The following is a 13,634-nucleotide window of genomic DNA, read 5'->3' as shown; positions in this document are numbered from 1 at the left end:
CTAAAAGACAGGACAGGGCTGGAAAGAGCCCTGAGGGACACAGGTCCTACCACTGACTCGGGGTTTTGGGACCAGTACTCAGTACTCACATCCAGAAGTGTGGCTGACTGCAATGACTCCTCAAGACTAGGGGAAACTCAGGAACCCAGCCCCAGGGATCACTTCCCGGTAGGGCAACACAAGGCAGGGCAGGCTCCGGGGTGGGGCTTAGGCATTTAAAGGGCCCTTGCAGCTGCTGCTCCTTTCCTCCTCTGGGCCGCTTTCACTGCAGCTGCAGGCACTGTAGCTCATTTAACATTCAGGAATTTCCTCAGCCGCAGAACCAGCTGGCCTCACTGGAGAGAGACTGGGAAAGGTCAGAGGACTGACGACAGGTGTGGATGGAGTTCACCTCTAACTTCCCAATCTGGGTGAAGACAATTATGCCTTCCACAACTGTTAGGGCTCCAGCTGCAGCCCCTGTCCTAAGAGAAGATAACTTTGTATTTTTTATTTTAGATTCAGAAATTTCAGGCCAGGTCTTCAAACAGATGTTCAAGAGAAAACATAAACACACACGTGCCCTCTCGCTGGCAGGGTGCTGTGTTGGGGCTTTGGAGTTTCCCTCCTCTCTCCAAGTTTCCCAGCACACCCAGGGTTAGGGCAGGAAGGCCGAGGCCCCAGCAGGTACACACTGCAGCCTCAGGCAGCACCAGTCAGTATTTCCGCTGCCGGGGGAAGAGACTACTCCCTGAGGACCGCAGTGGGGGGCTGGTGGGGCTAGGGTCCCCTGAGTCCAGGCTAAACAGGTCCCTGCCAGTACGAAGGATCTGCTCCTCCAGCTTCTTGTGTCGCTTCATGTCTGAGAGGACTTTGTCCAGGCGGGCTTCCCGTTTCTGGCTCCGGGCTGAGCTTCCTGGAGAAGGGAAGGTGAGAAATGTGGAAGGGGGTGAGGCTGCGTGCACCTGCCTGGATGCTACTAATCACTTGGGGAATTACCAGGGAAGACCTCGGCAGTGGAGAGCAGTGCAAAGGCCCCAGGGTAGAAACAGGGAGGTCTGTTCAAAGAGTGTAGAGAGCTGGGGAAACATGAAAGATGAGACCAAAGAAATGAGGTGGAGGCCCTGATAAGGGGTTTGGATCTTATTTTATTTTTTATATTTTTATTGATTTCAGAGAGGAAGGAAGAGGGAGAGAGAGATAGAAACATCCACAATGAGAGAGAATCATGGATCAGCTGTCTCCTGCAAGTCCTCCACTGGGGATCGAGCCCACAGCCCGGGGATAGAGCCCACAGCCTGGGGATCGAGCCCACAGCCCGGGCATGTGCCCTTGACCGGAATCGAACCTGGGACCTTTCAGTTCGCAGGCCGATGTTCTATCCACCGAGCCAAACCAGCTAGGGCAGTAGTCAGCAAACTGCAGCTCTCCCTCGGTTTGCCGCTCTGTTGACTAATGAGTTTGCCAACAACTGACCTAGACACTCGATTCCAATAATTACAGGCTATTGTTGTTCCTTGTGATTAAGCCCCTATCCCAGTGGTCGGCAAACTCATTAGTCAACAGAGTGGGAAACCGTGGCTCACGAGCCGCATGTGGCTCAAGAGCCGCAGTTTGCTGACCACTGAGCTAGGGCATTTTGGATCTTATTTTAAATGGAAATGCCTTTGGAAGCCTAGGTGGGGGTTGGATTCTCTCTCAACACACTCTCCCCTCTTTTCCCAGCAATGGAAACCTTTGGAGAATTTTAGACAGAGAAGTGACAGATTTATGTTCTAAATTTTAGAATCTAAAAGGATCATTCTAGTCACTGAGATTGGAGGCAGAGAGATCAGTACGGTGCTATTGCAACTATCCAGACAAGAGATGGTGGCTTGGATGAGCAGATGGTGTTGAAAGTTGCAGATGAACTTGGAAATGTGGAGGCAGAGCTACTGGACTTGCTGCTGCTGGCTTGAATGTTGCAGTAAGAGAAAGAGAAATCAAGAATGGCTCTAAGGGTAAATTCTAGGAAGGCATACAGGGTGAAAATTGGGTCAGGTTAGGATAGTGGTCGGCAAACTCATCAGTCAACAGAGCCAAATATCAACAGTAAGATTGAAATTTCTTTCGAGAGCCAAATTTTTTAAACTTAAACTTCTTCTAACGCCACTTCTTCAAAATAGACTCGCCCAGGCCGTGGTATTTTGTGGAAGAGCCACACTCAAGGAGCCAAAGAGCCGCATGTGGCTCGCGAGCCACAGTTTGCCGACCACGGGGTTAGGCGACGTACACAGGAGTATAGGGGTGTGAACCTAGATAATAATGAATGACCAGGAAGACCTGGACTTCCGGGGAGAATGGAGAGAAAGGAAATGAGAGCCATGATAGAATTACCTGTGGAATTCTCTTAAAGGAATATAGGTTATTGATTTAAGCTGAAAGGATGGCACCCTGTGTGAATGCGCTCCCCTGCAGCAGCAAGTTGCAGAAAAACCAAGGCACCAAACAACGGCCTCTTTGAGAGTCACTTTTGGGTAAGTGGGAGCAGAAGCCCTTCACCTCCCCCCAACTCGCCCCTCCCTCTTGTCAGTCAGTACCTGGAGTGCGTCTCCGGTCAATCAGGGAGTCCTTTGGTGTCATTGGCTCATCATCAAAGTCAAATTCTGTGGGCATGTGCGGTCTGAGGCAGGTGGACAAAGAGTGAAGGGTGAGGGTGGTCTCCCCAAACACACCCATACATGTGCTTCGCCCAGCCTGCCAGCTCTTTCTCTCCTGCTCTCTTCCCTCCCTCCGTTTTCCATGCTCCCGAATCCCACCTCCCCCTCGCCATTTCCTCCTGGCTTCAGGGGACCAACCCAAGGACAAGGCATAAGGGTGTGCCCTCACTTTTCCTCTTTCTCCTCTTTGGCCTCGGGCTCCTCATCGGATCTCTCCTCTTCACTCTGAGCCTCAGGAGTGGGTGGCCGGCGGGGCAGGATCTCAGCCTGAAGCTCCAGGGTACCTTGGGCAGCCAGCAGTTCATAGAGCCGCTGGATTTCGGAGGGGGGCGGCATCCAGGACTGCCCATCCGCGGGCAGCTCCACCTCCTCATCGCTGCAGGGCACGCACCAGTCCTCGGAGTCTGCCTTGGCACGCTCTTCCCCCTCAGCGCTGGGGGCTTCTCCCTGCACCTCCTCGACCCCAGACCCCTCACGCTCGGCCTCCTCCCGGCCTCCTTCCCCCTCTTCCTCGCCTCTATTGGCCGAAGCCGAAGGGCCTGCGGTATCTCCCACGGCCAGAGCCTGAAGGCTGGAGGTCACTTCCCCTTCTTCAGACAGAGGCGCCGCTGTGGTGGCCACAATGTCTCCATGACCCCGAACAAGGGACATAAGCCACTAAGGAAGGAACCCTGGGATGATAGGTGAGGCAGGAGTCCTAAGCTGGGGGCCCCGGTCCCCCGGGAACTGGGCTCTCCCGGGGTGTCCCTAAGGATGTCTCTCCAACCAATCAGGCTCCAACAGCGATCCCTGCGACCAGACCGCCCGTCCCCGGGAGGGGGCGCTCAGCTTCCTCCAAGGGCCCCGCCCACGGGTTGGGATCCGGTGCTCCGTGTTCCCAGGCTACGGCAGAACCCACTGCCCCGCCGGACCGATCTGCTCGCCTGCACACCGCCCCACTCCGCCGCTCGCGGAGCCGCCACCTCCGCCGCCGTACGCACCTGGAGCTCAGCCCCGCCACGGGCTGCGCAGGGTCGCAGTACGCAGGCGCAGAGATGGCGCGGCGGGCTCCACGCTAGTGAAGCTACTCGGGAAGGGGAAGCAGGGAAGCTCGCACATGCGCAGGCGGGCGCTTGGGCTCGACAGGCTTCGCCCGCAGGAAAGATGGCCGTCGGCGCGGTGCGGGTGCGCACTACCCAGTAGGTTCGCCCCCAAAGAGGCAGTACTTGCGCACCCGGTGGCGGACCAACGTGAGGACCAACTGAGGCTGGAAGCGAGTTTCATGCAGTCTCCATTTATTGGTGTTTCAGACTCATGCAGCATCCGGCATACAAAAAGGGAGAATTAGTTTAATGTATCCTTTTTTTGTAGACTTTTAGTTTTTTGGTGTTTTTTTTCCCCATAAAACAAAAAACCCTCTAACTCCAAACCGCATTGTAGCTCGGTCTCTGCCTCCCTAGCGGAATATCGCGTGCAACACACTTCCCTCCTCTTAGAAAATAATTATATAGCGCCCCGTCCCTCCCTCGCTCCTTGAGGCTGGTAGCTTTGGTCCTATTTTGGGGGTTCTTTCGTTACAAAGCACGTGAGTCACCCCAGTCCTTGCCTTTAAGAAACTTGCCGACTGGGTTAAAAAGCCCAGGTGGGGCAAGTCAATAAATTAGGGCCGACCGGGGCGGGGCAATAGCTGCACCCCTCCCTTCTCCCAGGTGTTGGGAACTGCGCTCACCACTCCTGCACAAGTCCCCAAAGGAGCCCTGGCCGGCCAGCTCTGCGACCCCCGCCCCGTGGCGCCCTGGAGGCATCCGGACCTGGGTCGTCCCAACAGAGAACAGCCCTGGGCTAGAGGGTCCTCTCCCGACATTACTGCCCTTTCCCAGCCTGATCTAAGTGCTGGAGTTTTTGCAGAATAATCAGTGACAGCAGAAAAATCAGAGGAGAGGATCCTTAGGGGAGGAAAGGATGCTGAGGGGAGATGAGGCAGGAAGAGGAACAGGGAGGAGGGTGTGGAGAGGGAGGGAGAGATGAAGAAGGGGATAAGGAATAAAGGAATGGGGGAAGATGGCAAGACAATGAAAGTTGGGGGTGAGTGGGGGTGGAGACCAGGTTTGAAGTGCAGGTAATTTGGGAGGTTTGAAGAAGTGCAAGACGGGAGAAATGCAGGGAGGCTGAGAGCAAAGAGAGTTTGGGAGATGTTCAGGGAGGTTTCCAGAAGTGCAGGGATCGAGAGGCCAAGAGGCCAGACTGGCTGCAGGCAGAAGTGCAGGAAGACTGGAAACAGTGCAGGGAGAAGGGAGGCCTACGGTTGGCAGAGGAGCCTGGCAAGATGCAGGAACAGGAAAGAAGCTGTAAACAAGGCTGCTCAGGCTCCCTTGGTCCCTATGGGTGCGGGCCTGGGCCATCGATTGGGCTCCCGGCAGGGGAGCAGGGGAGGGTGGGCCCAAGACAGCTCCCAACAGGAAGAAAAGTCTTGGAATGCAGGGCAGAGCCCCTCACTTATACACTGTGGAAGAGGAGAGGGAGGGACCGAGAAAGAGACAGTAGGTGGGGGTGGGGTGGGGGAGACAAGGAGAGACAAAGGACAAGTAGGGGAGACAGACAGGAGAGAGCAGGGTCAGGGGTTAGTAAAGCTGCCCTTGCCAGCCCTTCCATTCCTCCCAGCCTGTCCCAGACCCCCACTCACCGCCCAAGTTGATGACACAGGAGGCGATGATGATGAGGACCCCCCCTACCAGTGCCACGATGCTTAAGAGCTTCGCCACTCGACCCAGACGCTGGGCCCCATCCACATCCCCCTGCTGCAGACTGTTCCGGGACTGAGATTAGGGTGAGGAGTGGGGCATCATGGCCAGGTCAGGAGAAGCCAGCTCAGCACAGATCAGGTGAAAGAGTCATCCAGAGGAGATAGGCCAGCCCGTGGTTAGGGAGGAAGGAGAGTTGGAGAGACAGAGGGAGGAGGGCATAGGTCAGCAAGGTTGTGTGAAACATGTCTGGCCATCCCTCCCACCTGAAGGAGTGGGGCAATAGTGGCTCAGAGGGTGAAGCCCTGTTATTTGGAAGCGAGATCCATGCAGAGGGAAAGCCAGGCTATTCCTGGGGCTTTGTTCCAGTGCAGGTAGTGGGGAGCCACAGCAGGCTTGGGCCAGGGTCTCGAGGGGCTCACCATAACAGCATAAGCGAAGGCCACGATGTTGACAGGCCACATGGGGCAGAAGCAGGACAGGATGGCGAGGATGATGTAGTCGCGAGGTTTCTGGGTGCCTTCACCCCCCTCTACCCCAGATCCTGCTAGCTGGGAGCTGGGGTGGCGGCTCAGGCTACCTCGGGGAGATCCTGGATGCCCACTGTGAGCCCTTCCTACTCGGTCCTCCTCAACAAGCTGCTGCAGCACGCGGGGAGGAGCCCCATTGGCAGGGGGCGGTTTTGTTGAGGGTGATGAGTGAGTCTGGGGAGCTGGACCCTCTTCCCCATCGCCAGCCTGCAGGGGAACTACTGCCCCATTCTCCTGCTTTTCCCCCACACTCTCAGTCAAGACCTCAGGGGTGGGGTCCTCCTGGATAGGGGGCTCTGTCTGAAGGGCTGGCTTGGGAGTGGGCTGGGAAACTGACTGGAGGTCCAGCTGGGGTGTGGGCTCTGAGGCTGGCTCACACAGGCCCGCAGATTCCAGGTCCGACCCCTGGTCGGCAGTGGCCTCTTTGCTCATTTCTGGCTTGGATGCTGGCTCTTGGCATGCTTCTTTGGGCCTGGAGTTGGCCTTTGGTTCCCCTCCTGGGCTTGAGCTAAGATCTTTGGCCTGGGCTGTTTCTGGGGCCCCTGTTGGGGTCTCTGTGATTTCTGGAGCTAGCCCAGCCTTGGGCTCTGAGTCCACAGGGTCCAGAGTGATGTCTGGACCTGGCTGCAGGGCCTCTGGCTCATCTGGGACCTCAGCTGGGACCTGGAGAGGGCCAGTTCCAGCCTCAGAATGGCCAGGCCCTTCACCCTGGGTTTGGGGACCCTCCTCTATCCCCTTTATCTCAGAGACTTCAGAGCTGCTGGCTGCCATCTTGTGATGGGAGAGGGGAGAGGGCCTCTGTGGGGAGGATGGAGCAACAGAGACAGCAGCAAATCCTGGAAGAGGAGGAGATAAGCTTGGTGTGAGAAGGAAAGAGACAGCTCTCAGCACTGCAGCCTAAGAGGGTTATGCTCCTGTTTCGGCGCCAGCCTTGGGCTGCCTCTGGGGAGAGGAAGAAAAGTTGGGGTTTCCTTTGCCTTGGGGTGGGACATCTCTGGGGAGGAGTGCTCTGCTCAAATTCTTCGGCTTGGAGAGCCCTGAGAAGATTAACCCTTTGTAAGCAGGACCCTCCCCATGGTCTTTTCCTGGGTACCCCCAACAAGATCCAGCCTCCCAGATCCTAGCGGATGTCCCAGCACCTCAAAATCAAGCTGTGCAGGCACCCATATACTCCGACAGGCAGACTAGGCAGAGGGCCCATACTCACATTCCACTCCCGCATCCTCCCCTACCTGGGCGCCAGTGGGTGCGGTTTTCTTGTTGCGTGTTTGGGGCGCAGATGCCCCTGCTCCTCCCAGAGGGTCCTGGGCATCTCCTCTGAGCCCCTTCTCAGCCCCTCTCCCAGGGATTCCCTTGTCCCCGGAGTGCCCCCGGCGCCTCCTTCCATTGGCTTGGCGCGCCCAGCACCACTAGCCAAGAGGCCATGCGCCGTATTCCTGTGCAGTGCAGCCCTCCCCGGCCTCTGCAGTCTGTCCACTCCTACCCGCAGCCTCAGTCCATCCGTCTCACCTCAAGGCCGGCCTCCAGACTGCTCCCGCTGCTGCCGTTGCAGCAGCCGCAGCCCGGGAGGGAGCGAGTCAGCGAGCGAGCAAGGGAGGGAGGCGGCGGGTCTCCCCTCCGCTCTGCTCATCCCCTCCTCTCAGGTCGCTCTGCTCTTCCCCTCTCTCGTCCCCTCCCCTGCGCTCAGCTCTGCTGCCGCACGCGCTGCCCCCGCCCCTCCAGGCCCGCCCAAGGGAGCCACGCGTGCCAGGCCCGTGTTACCCAGGCAACCGGCTGGGGGACCACTCGCGCCAGCTCCCAGCTCCTTCCCACGCGCACCTCCTGGGGGTATCCCCTTCCCAAGTCCCGGGCCCCTCCCGCCAACGGTCACCGGGGTTCCTGGCAGAGGCAGGGGGTTGGGTGAAACGGAGAGGGATCTGCGAAGAGGCAGGTCCAGGGTGAGAGGCAATACTGGGTGGACGCACCCCTCCGAGAAAGAGGGGAAGGGAGATAAGGCAAAACTTGGGGAGGCTGCAGGGTGGGGTTTCAAGAGAAGTGAGTCTGCAGAGTCCCTCTACTTCAGAAGCAGCCTCAGAAATTGGTACTGGAAGGCTCAAGGGTCCCTGGGAAGGAAAGCAAGGACTGGGAGGGAATTACAAGGGGCAGGGCAGAGGCCGCAGGGGCAGTCTGGAACAGTAGGAAGGGGCTGGGGCAGAGTCCCAGTGAAGACAGGGTGGACTATGGCAAGAATGAAAGGGACAAGTGCAGTTTTTATTCTCAACCCCACTGCTCGTAGCCCTAGGGTTCAGACTTCCCAACCTTTCTGCAGCTACATCATCGGCCATCACCTCAGGGCCTTAAGGATGTGTTAGTATTTGGCTGGATTCTAGCAACTGTTTGGGTTTCTAACCCAAGCCTCTTCAAACCTGCAATAGCTGGCTATTCTGGGCCTGTTCAGATTGGGTACCCCCCACTCCCACCTCTGGGAGGGAGGAGCCAGAGCTGCAGAAGGCAGAACAAGGCTGCAACCGATAGCAGGCCCAAGAAACCCTTTGGGGGTGGGAACAGGGACTTTGGTGAGAGCAATTCATTCAAGCCAGAGCCAATTTTTTATTTAAAATTTATTGTAATGGGATCCACGCCAAGAGGAGGGGGTGCAGGGTAGGGAACATGCAGGGGACACAGGAACACGATGACATGGCCAGGGCCACAGCTTCTATCTTGGGGGAGAGGGATAAAAAGGCCAGGGCTGGAGCTGGGGTGGAAGAGGAAAGGGGGAGACACTGCAGCTGCCTTCCTCCACCCCCAGGCAGCACCTCTAGTCCCTGGATCTCCCCATTTACCCTGGCCTCCCAAAGTTCCATTTCTTGTCCTGCCTCTGGCCCAAGTAGCTCCTTTTGCTCCCCTTGACTTGTTTTCCCCTGACAGATTCTTGAGGAGGAATATGCTTAGGGCCTGACCCTAAACAACCCTGCCTTATGAAGGTACAAACCTTTGCCTTCCCTGCTTCTGCCCCTTCTCAAATCTCACCTTTCCCCCTCTCTAGGACAGAATCTTTGATTCCCCTCCTTTCTCTCCTCCCTCCCCCTGGAAAAAAAAAAAAAGCACCAACTCCCCAGGGAGGGGCAGCAGACAGTAGGGGGAGACTGGAAGGAGAGCAAGAAGGACCATCAAGGGAGGAGGCTCACAAATCCCTGGAAGGGCAGGGCAGGGGGTTACAGAGAGGAGAGGGGTGAAGGCAGTGGCCACTCCTGTCCTCAGCCATCCCTGCCCACTGTCCAGGGGGCTTTGAACACAACCAAGGGGACAGGTGTGTGTGGGTTCAGGTCTGATAGGGAGAAGAGGAGCAGGAGAAATGAATGGTTAAAACCTAGTGAATTCCCCTAAGAAAACATTTCTTCCTCCTTTCCTTCAGGAGGCTCCTTGGGTGGTGGGGTAAGCAGTGAGTTGATGGGGAGAAGGGGGAAAGGATACCAAGGGACTTTCCTCCATTCTCCCCTCTCCCCCTCACCAACTAGGAGTTCACCAAGGCTGGGAGGGAAGTGGCTGAGAGCTCACAGGCACCCCCTCAGCCCCAGAGAGGGAGCCCACAGCTGTGGGAGGGGCTGCCACTGATGCAGCTGCTGCCGCTGCCGCCGCTGCCGCCGCCGCCGCTGCCATTGGACAGACCTCACCGGTACCTGAATGGTGAAAAACATCAGATCACAGCGCCATCTGAATGGCAAGAGCCTAGCCCTTGGCCCCAGACTCTTTTCCCAGACTCCCTCCCCTGGGACACAGCCGTTGCTCACTTCCTATTTGGTCCCCAGAGGCTTCGGCCTGCATCCTTACCCAGTTCTCCTGAAGGGCCCTCTCTGTTCCCAGAAGTCTCCCTAACCTGAGTGATAGATGGACATCCCTGGCCTTCCTGAGATCCCCTATTGGGCCCCTTGAGCCCCCTTGTCCCACACACACCATCTCCCCCAAGCCATGTCCCACGCCTTGCCTGGTGGGTGCGGGGGTCCCCCTCAGCAGGTGGGCTGTGGCTGGGGGGCATCTCCCGGGACAGGGGGGGTGGCCCCCCCTAGATGGGTCTGCATGTGGCCGGCCAGCTGGGCAGGGGTCTTGCAGTGCACGCTGCACAGCTTGCACAGGATGCGGTCAGCCCGCGGGGCCTGGAGCCCATGGTCCTTCACCGCGTGGATGCGCAGGTATGCTGCCGTGGTGAAGCCTATGGGTGGGGGGGGTGGATTGGGATTGGGGGATGGGGTCAGCCAGGTGGAGACCCCAGAGACGGGGTTATTCTCCTAGGCTGGGGACAGTCTCCTCACATGGCCCTGTCCTCCTCCCACATCCTTGGTAACCTGGGGCCAACTACTCTGCTGGGGCGGGTAGGTCACAGCCCCACCCTGAGCTTCGGACCTAGTTGAGTAGTGTCCGCTCCTTGGCATTGGTACCCAGAACCCATTCTCTGTGGCTGAGGGATCTCTCCTGGGGTGACAGGCCACTGATTCCTAGCCACTTGAAGGGTTGACCCTCAGTAGAGACGGCTGTGTCCCCTCCCTCCAATGCCCCATATAGTCTCAGCCCAGTTATTCAGTGAATAAGCAAATCTTTTTAAAAGCAGCTTTCTCTGCTACTGGGGCAGGGTGCATGCTTGTTAAACTCCTGCAATGTGCTCCACTTGTCGCAGGAGCCGAAGATGAGAAACTGTGGCTGCACAGCTGAAACCTTGTCTCTCAACCCTTGGGCACTGGCGCTCTTGACCATTCTTTCCCCAAACAGCCATGTCCCATTTCCATCCTCCCCATGCACACTCAGGTGACTCTTTCTAGTAGATCATCTCTTCCAGCCATGACCTCTTAGAACTTAATGATGTTCAGTGTTCCCAATGTTGCTTCATTTGCTTCCTAGAGGGCTCTACATGCCATGAGCTCTCAGTTACAGCACCTTTAACTCACATCTGTGAAAGGGCCTCTGGCTCTGTCCCCACCCGTTGTCCCTGGCCCTCCCAGCATCCCTCAGCATGTACCTTTGTTGCAGAGCTCACAGACATGGTGAGGGCCCTGGCTGTGCACCTTCATGTGGTCCGAAATATAAGCCGAGCTCAGCATCTTGCCACATACGTGACATGGCACCTTCTCTTCATGTCGTACTGTGTGCGCCCTCAGTCGATCCTTCGTAGCAAAAGCTGCCTCACATTTCTGGGGAAGGGGGAGGGGTGTGGGGGGTGTCAGGAGAGTTAAAGCTTCAGGGAGTGGGGAGAGGGGAACAAGAGGTTAAAGGAATCAGAGCCTTGGGGATCTTTGATCTGTAGGAAATGGGAGTGAGACGATGAGGCCTTGAAGAAGGGATGAGAAAATGGAGTGAAAAAGCAAAAAGAGAGAAAAAGGGGGTCTGAGAGGCTGAACTCAGACAACTACAATGAGGATCAAAATCATGAAAACCAAGACAGGAAGAGGGCCTCCTACCTCACATTTGAAGGGCCGTTCTGTTGAGTGCACTTGTCTGACGTGACTGTTGAGGTGATCCGGCCTGGGGATACGTTGGGGATGGGGTTAGGCCCTGCAGTGTAGAAATGCCCCCAAAATCTGCCTAACCTAGTACAAGAGACCTTTTAAAGGTCCCTGAATTTTCTCCCAAGCCCCAGGGCATCAGACTCCTAGTTAGGCAGGAAATCCCTCCCCTGGAGCAGGGCCGCCTTGTCCACGCCATGCTTTCCAACAATCCTAAGACCCACCTCCTTTGCTAAGTACCACCCCCTGCTCCCTGGAAACCCAGAGAGGCTTTTCTCCCTCCTCCCTGGGAGTGGCTCCCAGTCCCCATCCTCAGAAACCTCCTCCCTCCCCACCAGCCAAGGCCAGGCCACCTCCATCGCAGTCCCTCCCTCCCCACGGCCTAGTGAGCGGCCAAGGCCTGGGCCCCGTGCACACCGGGCCCCGTGCACACCGGGAGAAGCTCTTGCCACAGTGGGAGCAGTTGTAGGGCTTGTGCACAGCGCCGTCATGTGAGCGCACGTGGTAGCTCATGCGGTCCTTGCGCTTGAAGCGCTGTTGGCACACAGGGCACTGGTAGGGCTTCTCGTCGGAGTGCGACAGCTTGTGTCGGTTCAGATGGTAGACGTCGCGGAAGGCCTTGCCGCACATCTCACAGGCGTGGTTCTTCCGGATGCGCTTTCCCGAGGCGGTCGTGGTCACTACACCACCAGCTGCCACTGCAGCCGCTCCACCGCCTGCACCCGCTTCTCCCCCTCCTCCGCCAGCTCCGCTCAGTTGGGGCACGCTCAGGAGGCTCAGGGGCACCATAGTGGGCATCTTCATAGCACCCGAAGGGACCCGGCCGGCCTTGGCTCCCGTGTGGATGGCCTCGTGCCTCCGGAGGTTGTAGCCGTTCTTGAACTCCTTGGCGCACAGGGCGCAGATGTAGGGCCCCTTGCTCTTTGTCTTCTTCTCCAAGGCAGATGCAACCGAGGCCACGGCGACCGTCGAGGTTGGGGATACGACGGCGGTGGCTGCGGCTGCGGCGATGGTGGCGGCAGAAACAGGGGGCGCAGCCTCGGCAGCGGTCGCGGACACCGGTGGGGCCGGCGGAGGGGGTGCGGGCGGCTGCTTCAGAGCCGCTGTGTCCACTGTGGAAGCGGCGGCCGGGGTTGGAGGCGCTGCAGCAACGGCAGCGGCGGCGGCTGCAGCGGCGGCAGCAGCAGCGGCAGCGGCGGACTCCTGGGCGGCGGCGAGAACCGGGAGCAAATCCACCTGGAGGGGCTCGGCCGTCGGGGCCTGGGGCGTGGGTGGGGGCGCCGGCGCGGCCTGCGGAGACAAGACACCATGTAGGCCGCGGCCGTGGGTTGGCGCCCTCCCAGCCTGGCCCGGCACTGCTGGCCCCTACTCACCTGGAATGGACTCTGGGCGCAGCCCTGGGAGGCAAAGAAGCGGGACTGGAGCTCAGCCCCGACCTGCAGGGGGTTCTGGGCGTGACCCTGAGGTGGCGGGAAGGAGTTCATGAGGCCGCCCACCCCCCGGGAGTCCAGGCCCAGCACGGGGAAGGGGGGGGCCAGCAGCGTGCAAGGGAACACGGGGAACATGGCCTCGGCCACAGCGGGGTCCCTGGGGCTCAGCGGGGGCCGGGGGCGCGGGCCGCGTGGGGCCTGGGCTCGGGGCGCCGCCCCCAGCCGGCCAGGCTGGGCCGCACCGAACGCATGGCCCGAGGGCCGCCCCGCCGCCCGCGCACCCCGGCCGGCGGGAGGGAGGGAAGGAGGGCGCCTGGCGGGCCACGGAGCGCAGCAGTGATGGTGGGGGCGAGAGGCCCCGCGGGGCCAGGGACCGGGGGCGGGGGCCCAGGCGGCAGCGGCGGCGGTTGGAGCCTGGTGGGGCGGGGTGGGGGGAGCGAAGGAGTAGCCTCGGCCCCCGCCACGCGCGCGCCCAGCCGGCGCCTCGGGGAGGGCGGGGGAGGGCGCGAGGGAGGGAGGGGGACAGCTGCGCGCGCACCGGGCGCGCGGAGGGGGGGTGGGACGGGAGGGAGGGCGGGCGGGAGGGGGTGTGGGAAGGGGGGGTGGGGGCGGGGGGAGGGGGTTGTTACCTGGAAGATGAAGCTGCTCCAGTTGCCGGGATCCATGGCGGAGGGAGGGAGGGAGGGAGGGAGGTGGCTCGTGCTCACCCTGGGGCGGGAGGAGGAGGAGGCGGCGGCTGTGGGGGAGGGGGAACCCAGGGAGGTGGTGCGCGGGGCTGGCGGGAGGGGGAAAGGAGGAGGAG

At 59.2% G+C, this 13,634-nt stretch overlaps 4 protein-coding genes across 10 annotated transcripts in view; all 4 read right to left on the bottom strand.

Annotated features, from left to right (window-relative positions):
- MVP (major vault protein) overlaps nucleotides 1–175 on the bottom strand; it is a 27,012-nt gene extending 26,837 nt beyond the window's left edge. The window contains exon 1 of one of the 2 annotated variants that reach the window (XM_080681927.1): nucleotides 90–175. The gene's annotated coding sequence lies outside the window, so the exon portion shown is untranslated. The remainder of the gene's footprint in view (nucleotides 1–89) is intronic. The other variant, XM_080681928.1, reaches the window with a different exon arrangement.
- Nucleotides 176–465: 290 nt separating this feature from the next.
- Nucleotides 466–3,477, bottom strand: PAGR1 (PAXIP1 associated glutamate rich protein 1). Its single transcript, XM_080681931.1, has 3 exons — nucleotides 2,848–3,477; nucleotides 2,559–2,641; nucleotides 466–895 (listed from the first exon to the last, which is right to left on the bottom strand). Exons 1-3 carry the CDS (start codon nucleotides 3,327–3,329, stop codon nucleotides 696–698), a joined length of 765 nt encoding a protein of 254 aa, XP_080538057.1. The 5' UTR covers nucleotides 3,330–3,477; the 3' UTR covers nucleotides 466–695.
- A 453-nt stretch (nucleotides 3,478–3,930) lies between these two features.
- Nucleotides 3,931–7,619, bottom strand: PRRT2 (proline rich transmembrane protein 2). Of its 2 annotated transcripts, none has more exons than XM_080681929.1 (4): nucleotides 7,438–7,619; nucleotides 5,821–6,764; nucleotides 5,341–5,473; nucleotides 3,931–5,160 (listed from the first exon to the last, which is right to left on the bottom strand). In XM_080681929.1, the coding sequence occupies exons 2-4, from the start codon at nucleotides 6,697–6,699 to the stop codon at nucleotides 5,150–5,152; spliced, it is 1,023 nt and encodes a 340-aa protein (XP_080538055.1). In that variant the 5' UTR covers nucleotides 6,700–6,764; nucleotides 7,438–7,619; the 3' UTR covers nucleotides 3,931–5,149. The 2 variants fall into 2 exon arrangements, with proteins under 2 accessions (XP_080538055.1, XP_080538056.1); XM_080681930.1 differs by having other exon boundaries at nucleotides 7,161–7,560.
- Nucleotides 7,620–8,499: 880 nt separating this feature from the next.
- MAZ (MYC associated zinc finger protein) lies at nucleotides 8,500–13,574 on the bottom strand. 5 transcript variants are annotated; one of them, XM_080682499.1, is made up of 7 exons: nucleotides 13,462–13,574; nucleotides 12,776–12,862; nucleotides 11,836–12,692; nucleotides 11,358–11,421; nucleotides 10,919–11,090; nucleotides 9,893–10,117; nucleotides 8,501–9,587 (listed from the first exon to the last, which is right to left on the bottom strand). In XM_080682499.1, exons 1-6 carry the CDS (start codon nucleotides 13,495–13,497, stop codon nucleotides 9,915–9,917), a joined length of 1,419 nt encoding a protein of 472 aa, XP_080538625.1. In that variant the 5' UTR covers nucleotides 13,498–13,574; the 3' UTR covers nucleotides 8,501–9,587; nucleotides 9,893–9,914. The 5 variants fall into 5 exon arrangements, 4 of the variants coding, with proteins under 4 accessions (XP_080538626.1, XP_080538624.1, XP_080538625.1 ...); XM_080682500.1 differs by lacking the exon at nucleotides 9,893–10,117 and having other exon boundaries at nucleotides 8,500–9,587; XM_080682501.1 differs by lacking the exon at nucleotides 13,462–13,574 and having other exon boundaries at nucleotides 12,776–13,272.
- Between the last annotated feature and the right edge of the window lie 60 nt (nucleotides 13,575–13,634).

The sequence above is a fragment of the Plecotus auritus genome (assembly GCF_963455305.1).
Source record: "Plecotus auritus genome assembly, chromosome: 7".
NCBI lineage: Eukaryota > Metazoa > Chordata > Mammalia > Chiroptera > Vespertilionidae > Plecotus > Plecotus auritus.
The sequence above is the reverse complement of the archived record's forward strand: the minus strand, read 5'-3'. Positions and strand labels throughout refer to the sequence as shown.

Bases quoted from the DNA above. Each gene is read 5' to 3' on its own strand.
- PAGR1 (XM_080681931.1), bottom strand. From the start codon at position 3,329: ATGTCCCTTGTTCGGGGTCATGGAGACATTGTGGCCACCACAGCGGCG. The intron at 2,642-2,847 runs GTGAGGGCACAC...CACCTGCCTCAG, and splicing joins AAAGAGGAGAAAGAGGAAAA to ACCGCACATGCCCACAGAAT. The intron at 896-2,558 runs GTACTGACTGAC...TCCCTTCTCCAG, and splicing joins TGACCGGAGACGCACTCCAG to GAAGCTCAGCCCGGAGCCAG.
- PRRT2 (XM_080681929.1), bottom strand. From the start codon at position 6,699: ATGGCAGCCAGCAGCTCTGAAGTCTCTGAGATAAAGGGGATAGAGGAG. The intron at 5,474-5,820 runs GTGAGCCCCTCG...CCCTAATCTCAG, and splicing joins CCTTCGCTTATGCTGTTATG to TCCCGGAACAGTCTGCAGCA.
- MAZ (XM_080682501.1), bottom strand. From the start codon at position 12,967: ATGTTCCCCGTGTTCCCTTGCACGCTGCTGGCCCCCCCCTTCCCCGTG. The intron at 12,693-12,775 runs GTGAGTAGGGGC...TTGTCTCCGCAG, and splicing joins GCGCCCAGAGTCCATTCCAG to GCCGCGCCGGCGCCCCCACC. The intron at 10,118-10,918 runs GTACATGCTGAG...CCCCACCCATAG, and splicing joins CTGTGAGCTCTGCAACAAAG to GCTTCACCACGGCAGCATAC.